Source organism: Moschus berezovskii, chromosome 18 (assembly GCF_049115385.1).
Source record: "Moschus berezovskii isolate FMDL1 chromosome 18, NW_MosBer_1.0, whole genome shotgun sequence".
Taxonomy (NCBI): Eukaryota; Metazoa; Chordata; class Mammalia; order Artiodactyla; family Moschidae; genus Moschus; species Moschus berezovskii.
The window spans coordinates 66,367,682-66,384,292 of NC_142477.1; the positions used below are offsets into that span (position 1 = coordinate 66,367,682).

Below are 16,611 nucleotides of genomic sequence, written 5' to 3' on the forward strand. Positions count from 1 at the left end.
CTCAAGTTCATTATCTTCTTGGGAGTCCTTTCTTTTTTTATTCTTTTTTTAGGCCCACTTAATTTTATGTCATAGAGCATCATAAAACTATAAACTAGTGGTCATAACTCTTATGTGGCCTAAACCCAGGGTTCAAAAAATGTTGAATGAATTGCCAGTATTTAATAATTGGGAAATCGCCCATTAAAAAAAAAAAAAATCTGGATTTCCAACTTCTCTCTGAAAGGCCTGGCAAATCTGGGCTCACATTCCTGCGTGGCCACAGTCAGCTAAACTCTAGTACCAGCTGCTTCCTTTAAGACCAGCCATTTAGGCTCCAGTCTCTCCCCAGTTGGCTTTCCTATGGCACCTTTCCCACCTAGGTCCTTTAGGACAGTGGTTCTTAAACCTGGCTTCAAATACTGGAATCACATGAAGAACGTTAAAAGCTACTGATGACTCTGTTCCAGCCCCCAAAGATTTCGATATAATCTGTCTGTTGTGTAATCCAGGCACTGGGATTTTTATAAACTCCCCAGGCAATTCCAAAATTGAGGACCCGTCTAAAAGCATCTCAGAATTTAACTTGCATACAAAACATCTGGGGACCTCGTTAAAATGCAGATTGTGATTCAGCAGGTCTGGGATTCTGCATATCTAGCAAGCTCCTCAGAGAAGGCAATGGCAAGCCACTCCAGTACTCTTGCCTAGAAAATCCCATGGATGGAGGAGACTGGTAGGCTGCAGTCCGTGGGGTCGCTATGGGTCGGACACGACTGAGTGACTTCACTTTCACTTTTCACTTTCATGCATTGGAGAAGGAAATGGCAACCCACTCCAGTGTTCTTGCCTGGAGAATCCCAGGGACGGGGGAGCCTGGTGGGCTTCCGTCTATGGGGTCACACAGAGTCGGACATGACTGAAGTGACTTAGCAGCAGCAGCAGCAAGCTCCTACATAGTGCCCGTGCTGTGAACTATAAGATGAAAAGCTTGAAGGCATTTGTTCTTATTTAATTTTGATTTTGACCCTGAATGACAGACTTAGGTTTCAAGTCTAATGGAAGTTTATTCTGTTTTAATTGTTTATTTATTTATTTATGGCTCTTCTGGGTCTTTACTGCTGCATGTGAGCTTTCTCTAGTTCAGCGAGTGGGGGCTACTTTCTAGCTGTGGTGCCCATGCTTCTCGTTGCACTGGCTTCTCTTGTTGCAGCTCACTAGTTGTGAGGCATGGGCTTACATGTGCAATCTTCCTGCACCAGGGATTGAATCAGTAATCCCTGTATTGGCAGAAAGACTCTCAACCACTGAACCACCAGGGAAGTCCTAATGGAAGCTTATTCTAGCACTCCTGTTATTGAAGTAGCTAGAGTGATGGTGGCAAACGAGAATATCCTACTGGTCCTCTTTGAGGAGGGTACTTCTCAGCTTGCTGTGGCCTCTGAAAGCCTTTCAGTGTTGGGGGTCCTTGACCCCTGCAGGTCTGCCTTCTGGGCCACCTTCGCTGTCACCAATCATAATATTGTGTCACCACACGATAAATCCTCGCTCCCTTTGGAAAACTGTACCTCCTTTGACATTTTGAGCTCTTTATGGTGGCACTGCTGCCAGCCACCAATTCGGCTGTTACTGATTGAACGGTAATGTTTGCGCATTTATTTGAGCATTTTATTGCAGTGGTTTCAGTTTGTGTTTCCAGATGCCTTAGGCCTGGAGCAATGGTTCTCACACCCTAGCATGCCACTTGGAAGGCATATTAAAACAGATTCACAGGCTCTACCCCCAGTATGTCTATTTCACTGAAGAGGGAATTTGTATTTCCAACAAATTCCCAAGAAGCAATGCCATGGCAGGTCCAGAGACCTAGAGATGCTCCTGGTCTCACCACATGGCTTCTTATAACAGTTACATTTTGGGAGTCCAGATAAGATTAAAGGAAAAGGTTATTTTTAAAAAATCTGAGTACCGCTGTTCTGGTGACTTTCGTTTTTATTATTCAACTTAGTAGAAAAAGAATAAATATTTGAATATTAGTGAAATGGTGAAGAGATCAATTTAACAGAGATGAAACAAAGACTAAAATTATTCAATTTATGGTAAGAGAGCCATACTGTCCTTCCATGCAACACTCTACAGACTTATGCTATGTGTTCAAATATGATAGAAAAAAATATAGATACTGGAAATTAGTGGCTGAACTCTATCTAGAAAAGGAAGCTTGATCAAGGATTTCATGCTGTTTTTAGTTTAGGGAGACTAGAACCCCACTAGAGCAGTATATAAGTGTCTCTCCAGGAACTCATTATATAGGAAAAGAGACAGCTGGTAAGGTTTCTTCAGGCCCATGCCTAACGGAAATACAGCAAATGTCATAGCAGTTATATCTCAGTTTATTGGATTGGATAAGTTATTCTGTCACAGGGTGAGGCCCTTCCTTTCATTTATAAAGCTCAATGTATGAAGGCCTTCATTTCAAGAATGCATGGAAATGATGTAGCTTGGTAAACTTCATATTTACTTTTAGATGAAGTGGATTCTTATACAAGTAGGTAGCTGTCTGCTTTTGTATCTCCACGTCAAGAAATACGTTGGAATAACAAAATTGCCAGGCCTGAAAACCCTAAAGTAGAACTAGGCTGTCCATCAGAATGTGAGTCACCTTTAGGGATGATTGTATTTCCTAAGGACAGTCAATAAATTTCAGGATATTCCTCCTCTACTTCCATTGTCCATTAAAAAGAAAGAAAAGGAAAGGAAAAAAACCGAAAAAAAAATTTAAATACCTGAAAAAAAAAACCCTCCAAATTCAAAGTTTGACAAAATTAAGTTATTGGTTTAAAAAAAAAAAGTAACATTTCTTACAAGGAAACTGGGAACAGGGCTTTAGTCGGCTGGGCGGGTGCACGTCTGGAAACCGCAGAAAGAGGAATTTGGGAAGAGGTTTTAAAAGGCGGACTATTACATGTTTTCATGGGCCAAAGAGGAACAGAGCGGGTGGTGGCATCCCATCGTACCATCAGAGGAAGGTCTGTATCAACAGCAGATTTTTCTTGAGCAACTAAAATAATGAGGACTAGCTGGGAAAAAATGTGCATTAGAAAATTAATAAATTTAAGGAATTTACAATTCACGTGAGCTTCCTCCTACCGACCCCACGAGCAACTGCGGTCTGCCTGAGCGACCTACATTTGCTCCGTCATCTCAGGACTGGGAGGGATCAGTCAGCGTGCGCCCTCCACATAAAACTCTACCCTTCTGGCGGGCCCGCCTGGCTCCCGGGGGCGGCAGTGCCAGCCAGGCTCCTGGAGTTCGAGGCAGGCTGCGGGCGCCCGTCCCTCTGGTTCACCCTTTCACCCCTCCTTCACCTCCAGGCGCCACGCGGGGTGGCGCGGCTTTTCCGCCCACCCCCGCGGCCGCACCGGCCAAGCCGAGAACTGCAGGGCCTCCGGCTTTGGCAAGCCTGGACTCCGAGTCCTCCCCGCCCCAGCCCCTGCGCTGGGACGCTGGGGGCTCGAAAGAGGCTGGGGTGTGTTTCGAGGCACCGCGATTTGAGACGCAGCTTCTAAGTCTGAACTCGTCCTCGGTCTCTCCCAGCCCCGCTGCCTCCGGTCTCGAGGACGCCCGGCAGCCGGCTCAGCCCCAGGCGGGGAGCAACCTGGCTGGCCTGGCGGGCGAGAACCCAGAGCACTCGGCCGGGTCGCCCAGGGCATCCCCGCTGCCGGGGGCGGAAGGCGAGCCGGGCAGCAGGAAGGGTCGGCGGGACGCGAGCTCCGCCCAGCCGGCCGCCGGGCTCGCAGGCCGCGCGGTGAATGGCAGCGGCGGAGGGCGCGGTGCCAGCGGAGAGGGGCGGAGCCGCGGGCGCTGGTTGGCGGGGGCTCGGGGGCGGGGCGCGCGGGGCGGGCCGGGGGCGGGGCCGCCGCCGGGCGCCGAGCTGCGGGCGGATGGAGAGGAGTCGCGAGCAGCTGAAGCGGAGTTGGAGGAAGCGGCGGCCCCGGCTGGCGGCGGGTTGGAGACGGCGAGCTCGGGTCGGGAGCGGCGGGCGGGTCTGAGCTGGGTCAGGGGCTCATCGGAGCCGCGCGCGCCAGAGGCTGCCGGTGCAGCCTGGGCCCAGCAGAGGAAGGAAGCCGGCCGGCGGGGGAGGTAGGCGGCGGCAGCGGGTCCGGGTGTGTGCTCGGGAAGGGGAGGCGGTGCGTGCGCGCGCGGCCACAGCCGCTCTCTTCCTGTCACCAGCAGCCGCTTCTCCTTCTGCAGAACCGAGCCGGGGGGAGCGAGCCGGCCGCCGTCCTCGCTGCCGCTGGCATCTGCCGCCCTCCGGGTCCCCTTCGCGGCCAGCGTCCCCGCGTGCTCCCTCGCGGCTGCCGTTTCCCTGGTCCCCTTCCGAGCGGGTGTGCGCGCCGCCGGGAGCATTCGGCCCCGGAGTTGCAGGCGAACTCGGGCTTCCGCCACCTCTCCGTCACCGTACACTTTCCTGAGGGTTCCCCCAGTCGCCCGGCTGCAGTTTTCCGGAGCCCTTCCGTGGAGGCGAGCGCCCTGACCGCCGCCCTGGCGTTAGCGGGCCGGATCTCTGCTTTCCCCCGCGCTGTCCGGCGGCGCCCGGGTCGCTGCCCGGGCACTTGCCTGCGGCGGGTGGGGGTCCCGGGAGCTCGCCCGCGGCCCCCGCCCTTCGAAGCTTGCCTCCCTCCTCTTCCGGGGTGGGGGCAGTGTGCCTCGGGGCGGCCAGTCGCCGGGGCCCCAACTCGGCGTGTGCTGCCGGCCGGGCCTGTGGCAGGTTGTTGGAGGCAGATTTAATGGGGTCTTCGGACAGCCCGGAAATCTAGCTTTTTGTAACGTGGGGCGAGACCGGAGGGACCTGCCCCGCAGTATGGAGCCGGCTAGAGGGAGCGAGAGAGCGTGCAAGCCCGAGCTGAAAGATCGTGCGGAATTGTCTGGAATCCACAGCTCTCACGCTCACTTCCCAGAGGCAGAAACTGCCCGGCAGATCACAAGACAAAGAGAACAGGAAAGCTCAGGCCAACCGCTCCAGTGCAGAAATGTACTTTGGTAACCAGATTCGATCGTGTAATGAAAGGGTGTGAGCGGAATGGCTGTGCATGTTGAATAAAGAATGTGTGTGAACTGGATTTGGAGAAATTGTGCTTCTCTGGACGCAGTTAATTTCAGAAAACTCTCGCTTTTACCGTTCACCTCTGGTGTGGCTGCAGCACTGCTGGTATATAAGTGTGAGTTTACTGGGTTTGGGGGTTTTATGACTTCAGAAGCACTAGGTGTTTTTCCGGCCTTTTTTTTTTCCCTCTCCAGTTCTTTCCTCTTTGTCAGTCTGTGCGAAGTACGAATGGATAAAACAGTTCCGGGTTTTGAACGCAGCATTAGATTGTCATTTCAGTGTGGTGGGACTGAAGTTTTAGTTGTTAGGCGGGACATTCACAGTGTGAGTGACCCAGGCGTTATGTGAAGTGGGTTTTTTTGCATTTTTTTTTCATTAGCTTGTGTTGCGTTTTGGCAACTTTAAAGATGGTTAGGTGTTAGTTAGAAAAGGTCAGAATAGGTAGGTATCAGCTGGAAAAGGCCAGAGTAGGAAGACAGGTTTATCAGTCATCATCAGGAATTTTTGGTGATTTCTGCACAGAAGGCCACAAACATTGAAATCGTTGAAACACACAGATCATTGAAAAAGAGGGGGAAAAAAGCATTCCTAGCCATAATTTCTTGATAGAGTACACTGTCTTGAAATAAATAGTTTTTTAAAAGCAGTCGATGATAGTTTTCTTAGGAACAAGAGTTTCTTAAGCTTTGGGAAGCAAGTGTTTTGGTCATTCCAGAGAAAATACCCACAGTAATTTTTTTTTGAGGGATCCCTCTTCAATTTGGAAAGATATGTTTGGTTCAGGATCAGGTTTAAACTGGAAAGGCCTGTGGAGGAGGCTCTCTGCCTTGCAGAAATGCTGGGTTATGTCAACTACTGGCCTCTAGCTTTTATATGCCAGTTGCAACTAGAGAGTTGTACTTTTTTTCCATAGAAATATATACATTTTTGTGATTGGAAGAAAGTGTTGTATATCTGATACTGGCTTTCAAAGTGTGTTATGATGTAGCTTTTTAACTTTCATCTTGATTCGGGACCTGTTCTTGTCAGTTGCATAACAGATATTTGCATTGTACACATTACTATCTGCTGTTTTATCTGCTTTTGTAAAATGATGGTATCACTGTGTCTTTTCACCTCTGTGATGCTGAGAGCCAACATGAAAAAAGCATTTCATTTTCCATTGATTAATTGTATTGTTTTTCTTTATCTGTGTCTTTAAATTTGTTAAGAATGGTAAACCCCTAAAGTATTAAGTTGATTTGGGAAATAGAAGTGGTACAGTAAGTCATAGGTGATATGTATTTTGCTTATTTACAGTGGTGGTGGTAGCAAATTTATCTGCTGGAAATATTAAGTGCACCTAAGCTGGTTACAGAGGGTTTTGTATTTTCATACAAGCCTGCTCCACTTACTCAAATTTTGTGTTGCTAAAAGTTTTGCTCATATCTTTAAGTAAAATTTCATGAATGCCATGTAATTCTTAGGCTAGTATGTTGGTCAAAATCTTTCTTTCTTAGGTATTTTAAGGGAGTATTCTAAAAAGACATCTAATCTGAAAGATTGTCCACTTGCTCATTAAAACAGGAACAATTCTAGTTCAGCTCGCATTGTGTTTGCATTTTGTCATATGCAAAATCAGTTTTCGTGAAAAAGATTTCATGGTCAGGTAGAATATTGAAAGCTAAGATCATGTTTGCATTTGGTGTTTTGCTTTTAATCTTCCCACAACTGAGGCATACACAATGCAGAAGAAAAGGGGAAGTGCCTTTTTTTAGTATATTATACATTTAGACGGGCTCCCCACAGCTCTTCTGTATTTTGGAGGACATAGGAATTTGCCAATGAAGACAAGAGAATAGAGTGTCCTAATGAAGCCCTCAGAAGCCCTTACTTATCAATGGAAGGAAGGGGTCATCACCTTAGAAGGCAAGGCATAATATCAACTATATGACGGCTTTTAATAAAAAACTTAGCCTGTAATTCATTTTTGAAATATTCATCCTATTCCTTTTTCCACCTGCCCCTCTGCATCCCAGTCTCCTCCACCTACACCCTAATGTGATTACCTGCCATGATTCTACCAATGCTCTTATTGGAATTACTTGCTTAAGAAAGTGGCAATTAAAGGCCATTTCACATACATGATGCCAAAGCAGCTGAAAATAGACTGTAATTACTCCTAACCATGTCTGTTTGGGTGATGTTAGGGTTTTTGTGTATTTGAAAGGATAGAGTGAGTGTAATGTACCTTTTGCTTAAAAAAAAAAAAAATCCTAGTATAAAAACATCTTGGAGATTTTATCCTCCCAGCGTTGTTTTCCTTGAAGTGTATCTATCGATATGCGTTCCTCACCCCCACCCCCCGCACCTGTAGTCAAAATGGTGTTCATGTTAATGATCACCCCAGAGAGTATTGCAGTCATAGGAGTCTGGCAGAAGGGAGGAGAGAGTGAAGAAAGGGAGGTTCCTGGGCCAGGCTGGACCCCTCTCCGTCACTGGACTTCGGTGGTCCAGCGCTGGGCTCACTGTTAGGAGCTAGGGCTGCAACAGGAGCAGCTACTGCTTTCAGTCCCTGGAGAATTGTGTGAGTGGAATCACCTGTTTTCCTTTGAAGGCAGCTAGGAAGCAGCCACCACAGCTTCCTGGCGAGGAGTTTTGTCCCCTAACTCCACCCCCTGCCTCATACCACCCTCTCACACAACCCTGGCCCCTCCCAGGTCTCCTCAGCCCTGACCTCTATAGAGCCACCCTCTGCCCCAGGACTAGATGGACAAAGTCCACAAGCAACACTTATCTGTCTATCTGTTTACTCTGAAAAGGAGTTAAAGAAACAGAGTTTTATTTTGGCTAGCTTCAGGAATCTTTCTGTACAATTTGCAGAGTTTTAGAAGCAGTGCCAAAGAAAAATTCTTGGCAAATGTTTCCAGTTTTAAATAGGAATTGTATAAGTGGCAGTCAATGCTAATAATAATGATAGGATATACAATACTGCTGCTACAGCTGTGATTTACTAGCTGTCTGACCTGAGGCACATTATTTAACTTCTCTGTGCTGATTCTCCTATCTGTAAAATGTAGATGATAAACTGTACCCAGAATGCAAAGATTAAATGAGTTGATATATACAAAACTGGAAGGACAGTGTCTGGCCCCTAGTAAGCACTGTGTCGGTGTTAATTATATTAAGCTCTGATTATCAAGCCCAGAGCTCAGTCTCTGTATAAATAATTTTCTTCCATCTTCATAATAAACAGTGGCACAGAGAGGTTTCAGAGACTTAGTCAAGTTGGAAAATCTAGGCCCCAATGGGGACAAGCATCTTTGAGTGTGAAATCCAGTGCTTACACTCACCTGCTTGCTGAGAATTTTCCACAGTAACATCCTATTTTCGCAAGAGGAGAGAAGCTAGAGTGTCTTCTTCCGCCCTGCCATTCCAGGGCGGCCTCCTCTCAGGGCTTCCTTGCCCCGGGGTGATGCAGAGAACTGGAATGGTCCACCCCAGGGCCTTTTCTGGGTGATAGGATGTGTTTCTCAGGCTCTGGAAGCCGCAGCCTCCCTGTGATGACCACTGAGCCTGAGAAATGTGTTCAGCTGGGTCTGTGTTTCTGCGCCTCGGGCAGTGCTGGCGCCATCCCATCGCTTTGCTTTCTGGAGAGCCCGGTGTCCTGGTTGTTTGACCAGGGTTTGTCCTGTCCCCACACACCCTGCCCCCAGAGGGCCTGCGGGCAGGAGTCGTGGCTCAGATGCCCAGCTCCCCCAGAGCATGGCAGCCTGGCGCTTGTTCTGGTTGGTTTGAAAAATGAATGGAGATACTTGCGGACTCTGATCTGGGGCTTCATCCCAGCCCCTCATTTGATTTTAATTGAGGTGAAATTTGCACCCCATAAAATTTTACCCTGAGCCCAGCATTTTAGGTTGAAATTCATTATGTTTAATAGGAAAACTTGATTTTCATGATTTCCAGGACACCATATTTGAAAGGGGAAAAGATTTTTAGGTGAGGAATTGTGTTTTCTGTTTTTTAAAAAAGTGGTGTGAGTTAGTTAGGGAGCTTGCCCTACTCAGAGCTGCCACACTGAAGATGGAAGGATGAATTGTAGGGCTGGGGACCCAGGAATTGATCCGCAGCTTTGCAGCTGGATTGAAGATCTATCTTGTGCTGAGAACCAGGGCCAAACAGCTGATTTCATGGCAAGGTTGAATCACACGATCAGGATATATTCTTGGTTTATTTAAAGCGATTTGAAAATATTCTTTATTCCTGCCTCCCCACCAAGATTGCTAAATCTCTGTCCTTTGTAAATGGGAATGAGTAAGTCAAGAAAGTCAGAGAACTTTTCAAAGAGTTGTGTTTGGTTCTTTGCCCAAATGCCTGCGGGTTAGAGGGTTAAATTGAAAATTTACTTTCAAGCAGTTGTACATTAAGAAGTCATGGATTGCTTCTTGTGGGGCATCAGAAACAACTTTACTCTGAGGAACAGAATGAGAATTGGTCAGTATTTTAGCAGAGCGAGAAACTGCCTTCATTGCAGGCAGTCTGTAAAAGGTATGAAAGATAGAAGTAATTCCTGTGAAGGAACTTTTGAATTGTTTCTTATATGTTTCATGTAAGAGTATGTTTTATACTCTTAATTTCTATAAGAGTAAGTTAATTTGTTATTTGTTCCTAGGTTTTATTTATAGCTTTTGTTACAGTAACTCAGGTTATGCACTGGCTTAGAACCTATGTCATGAAACTGCCTCAGTTATTTGAAAACATTAAATTACGAATGGTGGATACTGTTGTTGTTTAGTCCCTAAGTTATGTCCGACTCTTTTTGTGACCCCATGGACTGTAGCCCATCAGGCTCCTCTGTCCATGGAATTTACCAGGCAAGAAGACTGGAGTCGGTTGCCCTTTCCTTCTCTAGGGGATCTTCCCGGCTCAGAGATTGAACCTGCATCTTCTGCATTGCAGGCGGATTCTTTCCCATCTGAATCGCAAGGGAAGCCCCATGGTGGATATTATCTGCATATAAAAGCCTAAACTATGGAAATAATTCCATTGGAACTGAGTGGGAATATTTCTATGGACAGGTCCATGTAGCCAAAGAGGTTAGAGATACAAGCTTGTGAATCCAGGGAACGTATAGTTTGGGCTCTACACTGACCACAGGCGAGTAATCTAGGCACTGCCAGTGTCCGAGGTTGCAGAGATGTCTGCTGTGCTGGGGCGAGCCTGAGGGTGAGAGAGAACTTGACAGTCCTCTAAACGTGATCTCCCCAGAGCCTGTGGATAATGATTTACATTCCCTCCCCCACCGCCCCGAGGGACTGAGTTGTCGTACACTGTGCAGTGAGAGGACTGGGGTAGCAGCAGGAGGCATTTAGGTGACAGAAGCTGAAGCTTGCAGAGCAGAAATGGACAGGATTCCAGGAGAGGGCAGCCTTCTAGAAGTTAGGTGCCCAATATTTGATTCACCCCTTTATGGACTTGTTTGGCAAGGATGTATCTCAGTGAAGTCTCTTTGGAAGGAAATCTGCATGGTCCAGGATGCTGAGTCTTGGACTTGAGGGCACTCCTGCTGAGTCATAAAGGCTTTTCTTTGTGCAGGTGTTTTTTTGTGAAAGAGCCACAGACTGGACTGCCAGTAAGGCCACTGTCACAGAGTAAAAAGCAGACCATCAAGATGAGTTTGAGAGGTCTGCGTATGCAGGCAAGGAATCCACATGGGTGACCTTACTGACGTATCTGGCCATCTGTGGGCATCCAGGGAAACTGACTTTGAGCAGCAGGTTTTAGAATGTTAAAAGTGAAGACTCTGGAGCCAGACTGCCTGGATCTGAATTCTAGTTTTACCTGTCACTTGCTGAGCATTGTCATGGCCAAGATACCACAGCCAAGACAAACTCTCTGGACCTCATTTCCTCTTGTGTAAAGTGAGAATGTTGGTGGTACCCACCTCATGGTTACTGACCCATGTTGATACACATACAGCTCCCAATAAATATTTGATGGTGATGGTTGAACGGGTTAATACATCTATAGCTCCCAGTATTAAGATGATGACCATGATGACAGTGACATCATTTAAATGGGCATGGCCATCAGGAGAAAATGTACTGTGTGCAGCAGGGAAGCCACATGCCTCCTCCCTCTAGCCAAGGCCTCTCTGTACCTCTCCATAGGATGTCCTTCACCCGCCCCCAGATGGCTAGGCAGCTCTCCCTCTTAATTGGCTCCTCTTAATTGCTCTCCACTCACTTAATTGCCACTGAATCATGGCTGACCTTGGGTTGTTTTGATTGGTCTTTCTGGCCTTGATGGTGGAGTCCCAGAAGGTAAGAGTAGTGTGTGTTACTTGCAGCCCTAGAGTCATAGAAGATCTGGGGATGTTTGTTGTTGTTGTTTTTTCCAGTTGAGGGCCCAGAATTCTGCAGAAGATTCTTTCACACAAAGTAAGGTGGTTCTTACAAATGGTGAGGAAGGGGGGCTTTGTAGAGACAAGTCTCTGACATCTAAGGCGAGGATTGTTATTGCTGCTCTAGAGTCTAGCAGTTGCTAGAGTCTTAGGGTTCCTCAGGGTTCTTTATCTCTTTGCAGGGATTTAGCTGCAGGCCAGTGTAAACATAGTTTTTAGGTTTATAAAACCTTGAGCAGACCTAGAGGCTTTTCGTACTACAGTGTCCCCTGGTGCAGGCCATGCATAGCTGCAGAGATAAGTCATGAGCAAGGCTTGGCGGTTTGCTGAGGCTTTTTAGAGGGGAGAGGAGGGATTGCAGGGGACAGGGAAGAAGGGAGAGAGGGATCATTATACTGCTCATTCTGTTAAGAATCTTACCAAACTGGCCTTCTGGGTTGTTGAAACAGGAAGCCATAGGCAGCAGCAGGCACAAAGATCTACCCAGCCTACTAGTTGAGGATTTCCCCCCCACCCCAAAAGACATAAATTGCCAGGAAAAGCTAACAAAAATTTCAAGGCAAATTTGGAGGAATTAAATTATTCTTAGGCATATTGCCTGGTTTCCAGGCATTTAGGGATATGTAAATTTCCGTGTTCTTTAGAGTTCTGTGTCTCATTTGTAACAGTACATTGGTACTAAAACTGGGATTTGCTAGTTCTACATTTTCATGTGAATTTATGCAGTGAATGTTTAATTTGATTCTGGATGGATCTGGCAAAAGGAGAGGCTGTCTTCAAACATAACATAGTTTATTTTTCTCATATGCTCTGCTAGCTGCTTTAATTTTTTTTCTCTGCCGACTGAAATGCAAAGTAGAATACTACCCCAAATTAATATTCTTGCTACACAAAGATCTCCAGTGTTTGTTTTTGCTTCTTTTAATATGTAACTCTCCTAAGAGCGTTATTGTATTACAGCTAAGAGGCTTTAGCCATGTAAAGTTGAATGCTTTACACTTCTGAATGCCAGCATAACAATTAATCTGTGATTAGATTTTGCTTCTTAAGATGCCTGCACCGCAGAGTGCGTATAATATTAAACTTCTAAAGGGTTCCACTCTTGAAAACTTACAAAAGCTCTCTTTGACATAGCACACCGACATTGTGAGGCTATTGTTTTTATTGCTTTATTGTTCAGCCAGCTTAACTGAAACCTTGAGTTTGCTTTTCCTCTTTATGACCAAGATAACGTGGAGAAATGAACGTGGAGCGCATAGTGTGTCCAAGTGCACGCTCTGTTGTTCTAGTGGCAATCCAAGCTGCTTACTGCCTATCTTAAGAGAGTCTCTTGACTCTCTATGCCCTCTGCCTCCACTAGTTAAAAAAAAAAAAAAGACACTTGCATTTCCTCCTCCACTGAACTGTCTTCATAGAGTGATCTGCAGCAGCTATCTGCTTTCTCTTTATTCCTTAACTCCTCAAAGGTGTGCTGCAGTCCGCAGGGTCGCAAAGAGTTGGACACAGTTTAGCAACTGAACAACAACAGATCCTCTATACCATTTGACTAGAGTGGCTTGCTCTGCTTTTCTGCCATGCGTCCACGATGGACGCAGCCTGGCGTGACCTAGCCCTGCCTATTTTACACTCCCAGAGGCCTCTGCAGGATTTAGTCTTAGAGATCACCCTTTTCTACCTGAACCCTCTTACCCCTTATTTCCAGGACATGACATTGTCTCCAGACCTTGACTTTCCCATTTCAGCAGCATTCAGTGAGCCTCAATGTTTCATCCTTGGATTTTTTTTTTAACTTTTAAAAAACAGAAAAACTTTTTATCTGAGTTCCTTCATTCCTTGAGTTTGCCCATGGCTTATTTGCAGCTGATTACCAAACTTCAGGTGTGTTCCCTGTCCTGAATCACAGACCAGGTTTTCAGCTACTCACACATGTGTTTGGATGCTCAGCATCACTTCTAGCCCACCAAGGCCTCCTAGCTTCCCTTTGCCTGATACTGGTATCTACAGTCTTCTCATGAACTCAAGAGTCAGGCACCCTTTTTGCCCTCTTTCTCTTTTTTTGAAAATAATATATCAGTTTTATTGCTTTTTAATATCATACTAATAACCTTTGGGAGAAAGGAGAAAGTGGGAAGGAGAGAGCATTTTTCCTTTTTATTTTGTACTTTTCTGTACAGTTTATACTTTCTACTTTGCTTTTTTTTTGCTTGGAAGGTACCAGCAAAATGACCTATGTTCTGGTATTATATGTTAAATTTTTGTGTCTTTATTTCTTTGTATTACCACATACTAATATGTTGCTAAGCAGACACACAGGTAAATATTTCTTGATTATCTGATGTCATGTAGAAATGAGTTCTAAAATAGTGGATGGAGTAGCTGATATCTAAGCTCCAGTAGTCGGATAGTGCCTTGAACCTTCACTCATCTCTCAAGGCTGGGAAGAGCCCTTCCTCTTGGCTTCTCTGAGGTCCTGTTCCTCCTCATGCTGTGGTCTGTCTTTCTCCGCCACTGAGATGCAGTATCCTAGTGTCCATCCATTTTTCAGCACTGCCATGCCCCCCACACAGCTCTTTGTCCCTGTCCAGTTCCCGCCTTTCCACGCCTTCTCCTGCCACTCTGGTTCATGCCCACTTGCCCAGATGGCTGCAGGACGCCTTGCCTGGCTGTCCTCTTCTGTCTCTATGACAGCCCCTCCCATGCATCAGGATTAGATTGAGAGTCATCGTGTGTAACCCTGGTCCTGTCCGTCCCCTTTCTCCAAGGCTTTTCCTGGCTCCCCATGGCAGACGGCATCACTCGTGAACTCACCACGGGCATGGGTGGTGTCATACAACCCCTGCTTATCTTTCTGACTCGGATCCGATGCCTCCTCTTTGGCTTCACACATACTGAACTGCCTATTCAGGCTCTTCCCAGAATATGACACGTGCCTCCTGAGGGCTTCACCTAAGTTCATGCCGCCTGTTCTTTCTGTCTTCAGATGCCTTCAGTGAGATGCGGGCTCTCCCCTGCTTGAACTCCCTAGCGTTCAGTCTTTGCTCTCTTAGGACATTTGCCTGTGTCATGTTTCCTTGTGTCACTTCCTGTCTCAGAAGTGTTGCCACGTGCCAGCACCCCTCTCAGCCCGCCGAGCCTTCTTAGAAAGCAGGGACCGCCTGCCCCTCTCATCTTTGTTGTGGATGCCGCGTGGAGCGCAAGCACGCTGGCCCGTGTCCGTCTGCCAGACTGGTTAAGTGCTTGTTGAGCGGCAGTCCAAGTCCAGAGTCACGCAGATGGCCCAAGCGTGCCGCTCATTCATAAGTCTTGTTTTCCCTCTGCTAGGTGCAGCTCGCATGTGGCGTGCCACAGTCAGCGACAGATGGGCAGTGTGACGGGAGTGTCAGAAAGGATCGGGCCTCGCCGGGGGAGTCAGCCTGGAGTCGGCGTGTTGACGAGTCACTGAAGAGGAAGCCGGTGGGGGGACCGCGGCCACAGAGGAGGAGGGCCTGGACTTCAGTCACACCCTTCATGGAGGACAGATAGACGGCCGGATGGCCAGGCACCTCTCCTCCTAAAGCTTTGGAGGTTGATGCTTTGTCCCCTGCTGGAGGTGTATCAGGAGCCTTCGCACACACTCTGAATTCACTCCCTGTGGAGACGTCGGGGTAGACTGCAGTGTGCAGCTAGCCTCAGCCATCGCATGGTCTCCGGCCTGCAGCCATGAGCGCCGAGGCGTACCAGTTCCGGGCCCTGTACGACTATAAAAAGGAGCGGGAGGAGGACATTGATTTGCACTTGGGGGACATATTGACTGTGAGCAAAGGGTCCTTGGTTGCTCTTGGGTTCAGTGATGGACAGGAAGCCAAGCCTGAAGAAATTGGCTGGTTAAATGGCTATAACGAGACGACAGGGGAGAGAGGAGACTTTCCAGGAACTTACGTAGAATATATTGGAAGGAAAAAGATCTCACCTCCCACACCAAAGCCCCGGCCACCTCGACCCCTTCCTGTTGCCCCAGGTCCTTCAAAAACTGAAGCAGACAGTGAGCAACAAGGTCAGTATTGCTGAGTGATTGCTTCATGACTTTCTCTTTTGTTTTTTAAAAGGAAAAGTCTCAGATTGGTTGGGCTGGGCTAAAGTGCTCTGGGCAGAAATTGTTTTAGCAGCTTTACTTGAATTTACATATGGTGCATATGTTATTACATGGCTAGAAATTTGTGTTCGTGGGGTAGAGAGTTGTTAGAACCTGTTTAGTGAATGTCTCTGAACACGATTATTAGAGTCACTGTGGAATCAAACACCTATTGCATTCTTATTCATGTAATTGGGGACTGTGGAATCAGACACCTATTGCATTCTTATTCATGTAATTGGTATTGCATATCCAAATAATCATTAGGGGAAAGTAGAGGGTAAGTTTAGTGTAAGCATATTTAATGGAGAATGCTCTTCATGGAAAATGGAGAGAGTAATAAAATGACCGCAGAACTCGACGGAGAAGAAACCAGTGTTTTTATAACCTGGTGTCTATCTCTTGGTTTCTTCTCCAGGAGTACTGGCTGAAGCTGAAACTCGATCCTGTAGTTAGTATAGACGCACAGGGAACCTCTTCCTGCCTGGGTCATGTTGTCTGTTCATGAGAAAAAAAGAAGCCACTGAATGTTTTTCTCAAATGGAAACCACCTTGATCCAAACCCACTCGTGGTTTTTTTTCCTTTATATGTATATAATTTTATTTATTTATTTTTGGCTGTACTGGGTCTTCGTTTTCCCTGCTGCTAAGTCGCTTCAGTCGTGTCTGAGTCTGTGCGACCTCATAGACGACAGCCCAGCAGGCTCCTCTGTCCCTGGGATTTTCCAGGCAAGAATACTGGAGTGGGTTGCCATTTCCTTCTCCAGTGCGTGCAGGCATGCTGAGTCGCTTCAGTCATGTCCGACTCTGTGCGACCCCATGGACAGCGGCCCATCAGGCTCCTCTGTCCACGGGACTCTCTAGGCAGGAGTACTGGAGTGGGTTGCCATTGCCTTCTCTCTCATTTTCCCTAGCTGTGGCCAAAGGGGGCTGCTCTCTAGTCGCAGTGCTCGACTTCCAGTTGTGGTGGCTTCTCATGTTGCAGAGCATGGGCTCTGGGGCACCTAGGCTTTAATAGCTGTGGTTCCCCAGCCT

At 47.0% G+C, this 16,611-nt stretch overlaps 1 protein-coding gene across 1 annotated transcript in view; it reads left to right on the forward strand.

Annotated features, from left to right (window-relative positions):
- Window positions 1-4,179: 4,179 nt before the first annotated feature.
- The window catches only part of PIK3R1 (phosphoinositide-3-kinase regulatory subunit 1), a 92,757-nt gene continuing 80,325 nt past the window's right edge, over window positions 4,180-16,611 (forward strand). Inside the window, exons 1-2 of the mRNA XM_055421934.2 lie at window positions 4,180-5,019; window positions 14,787-15,498. Of these exons, the coding sequence (XP_055277909.2) occupies window positions 15,165-15,498 (334 nt within the window). The 5' untranslated portion in view covers window positions 4,180-5,019; window positions 14,787-15,164. The remainder of the gene's footprint in view (window positions 5,020-14,786; window positions 15,499-16,611) is intronic.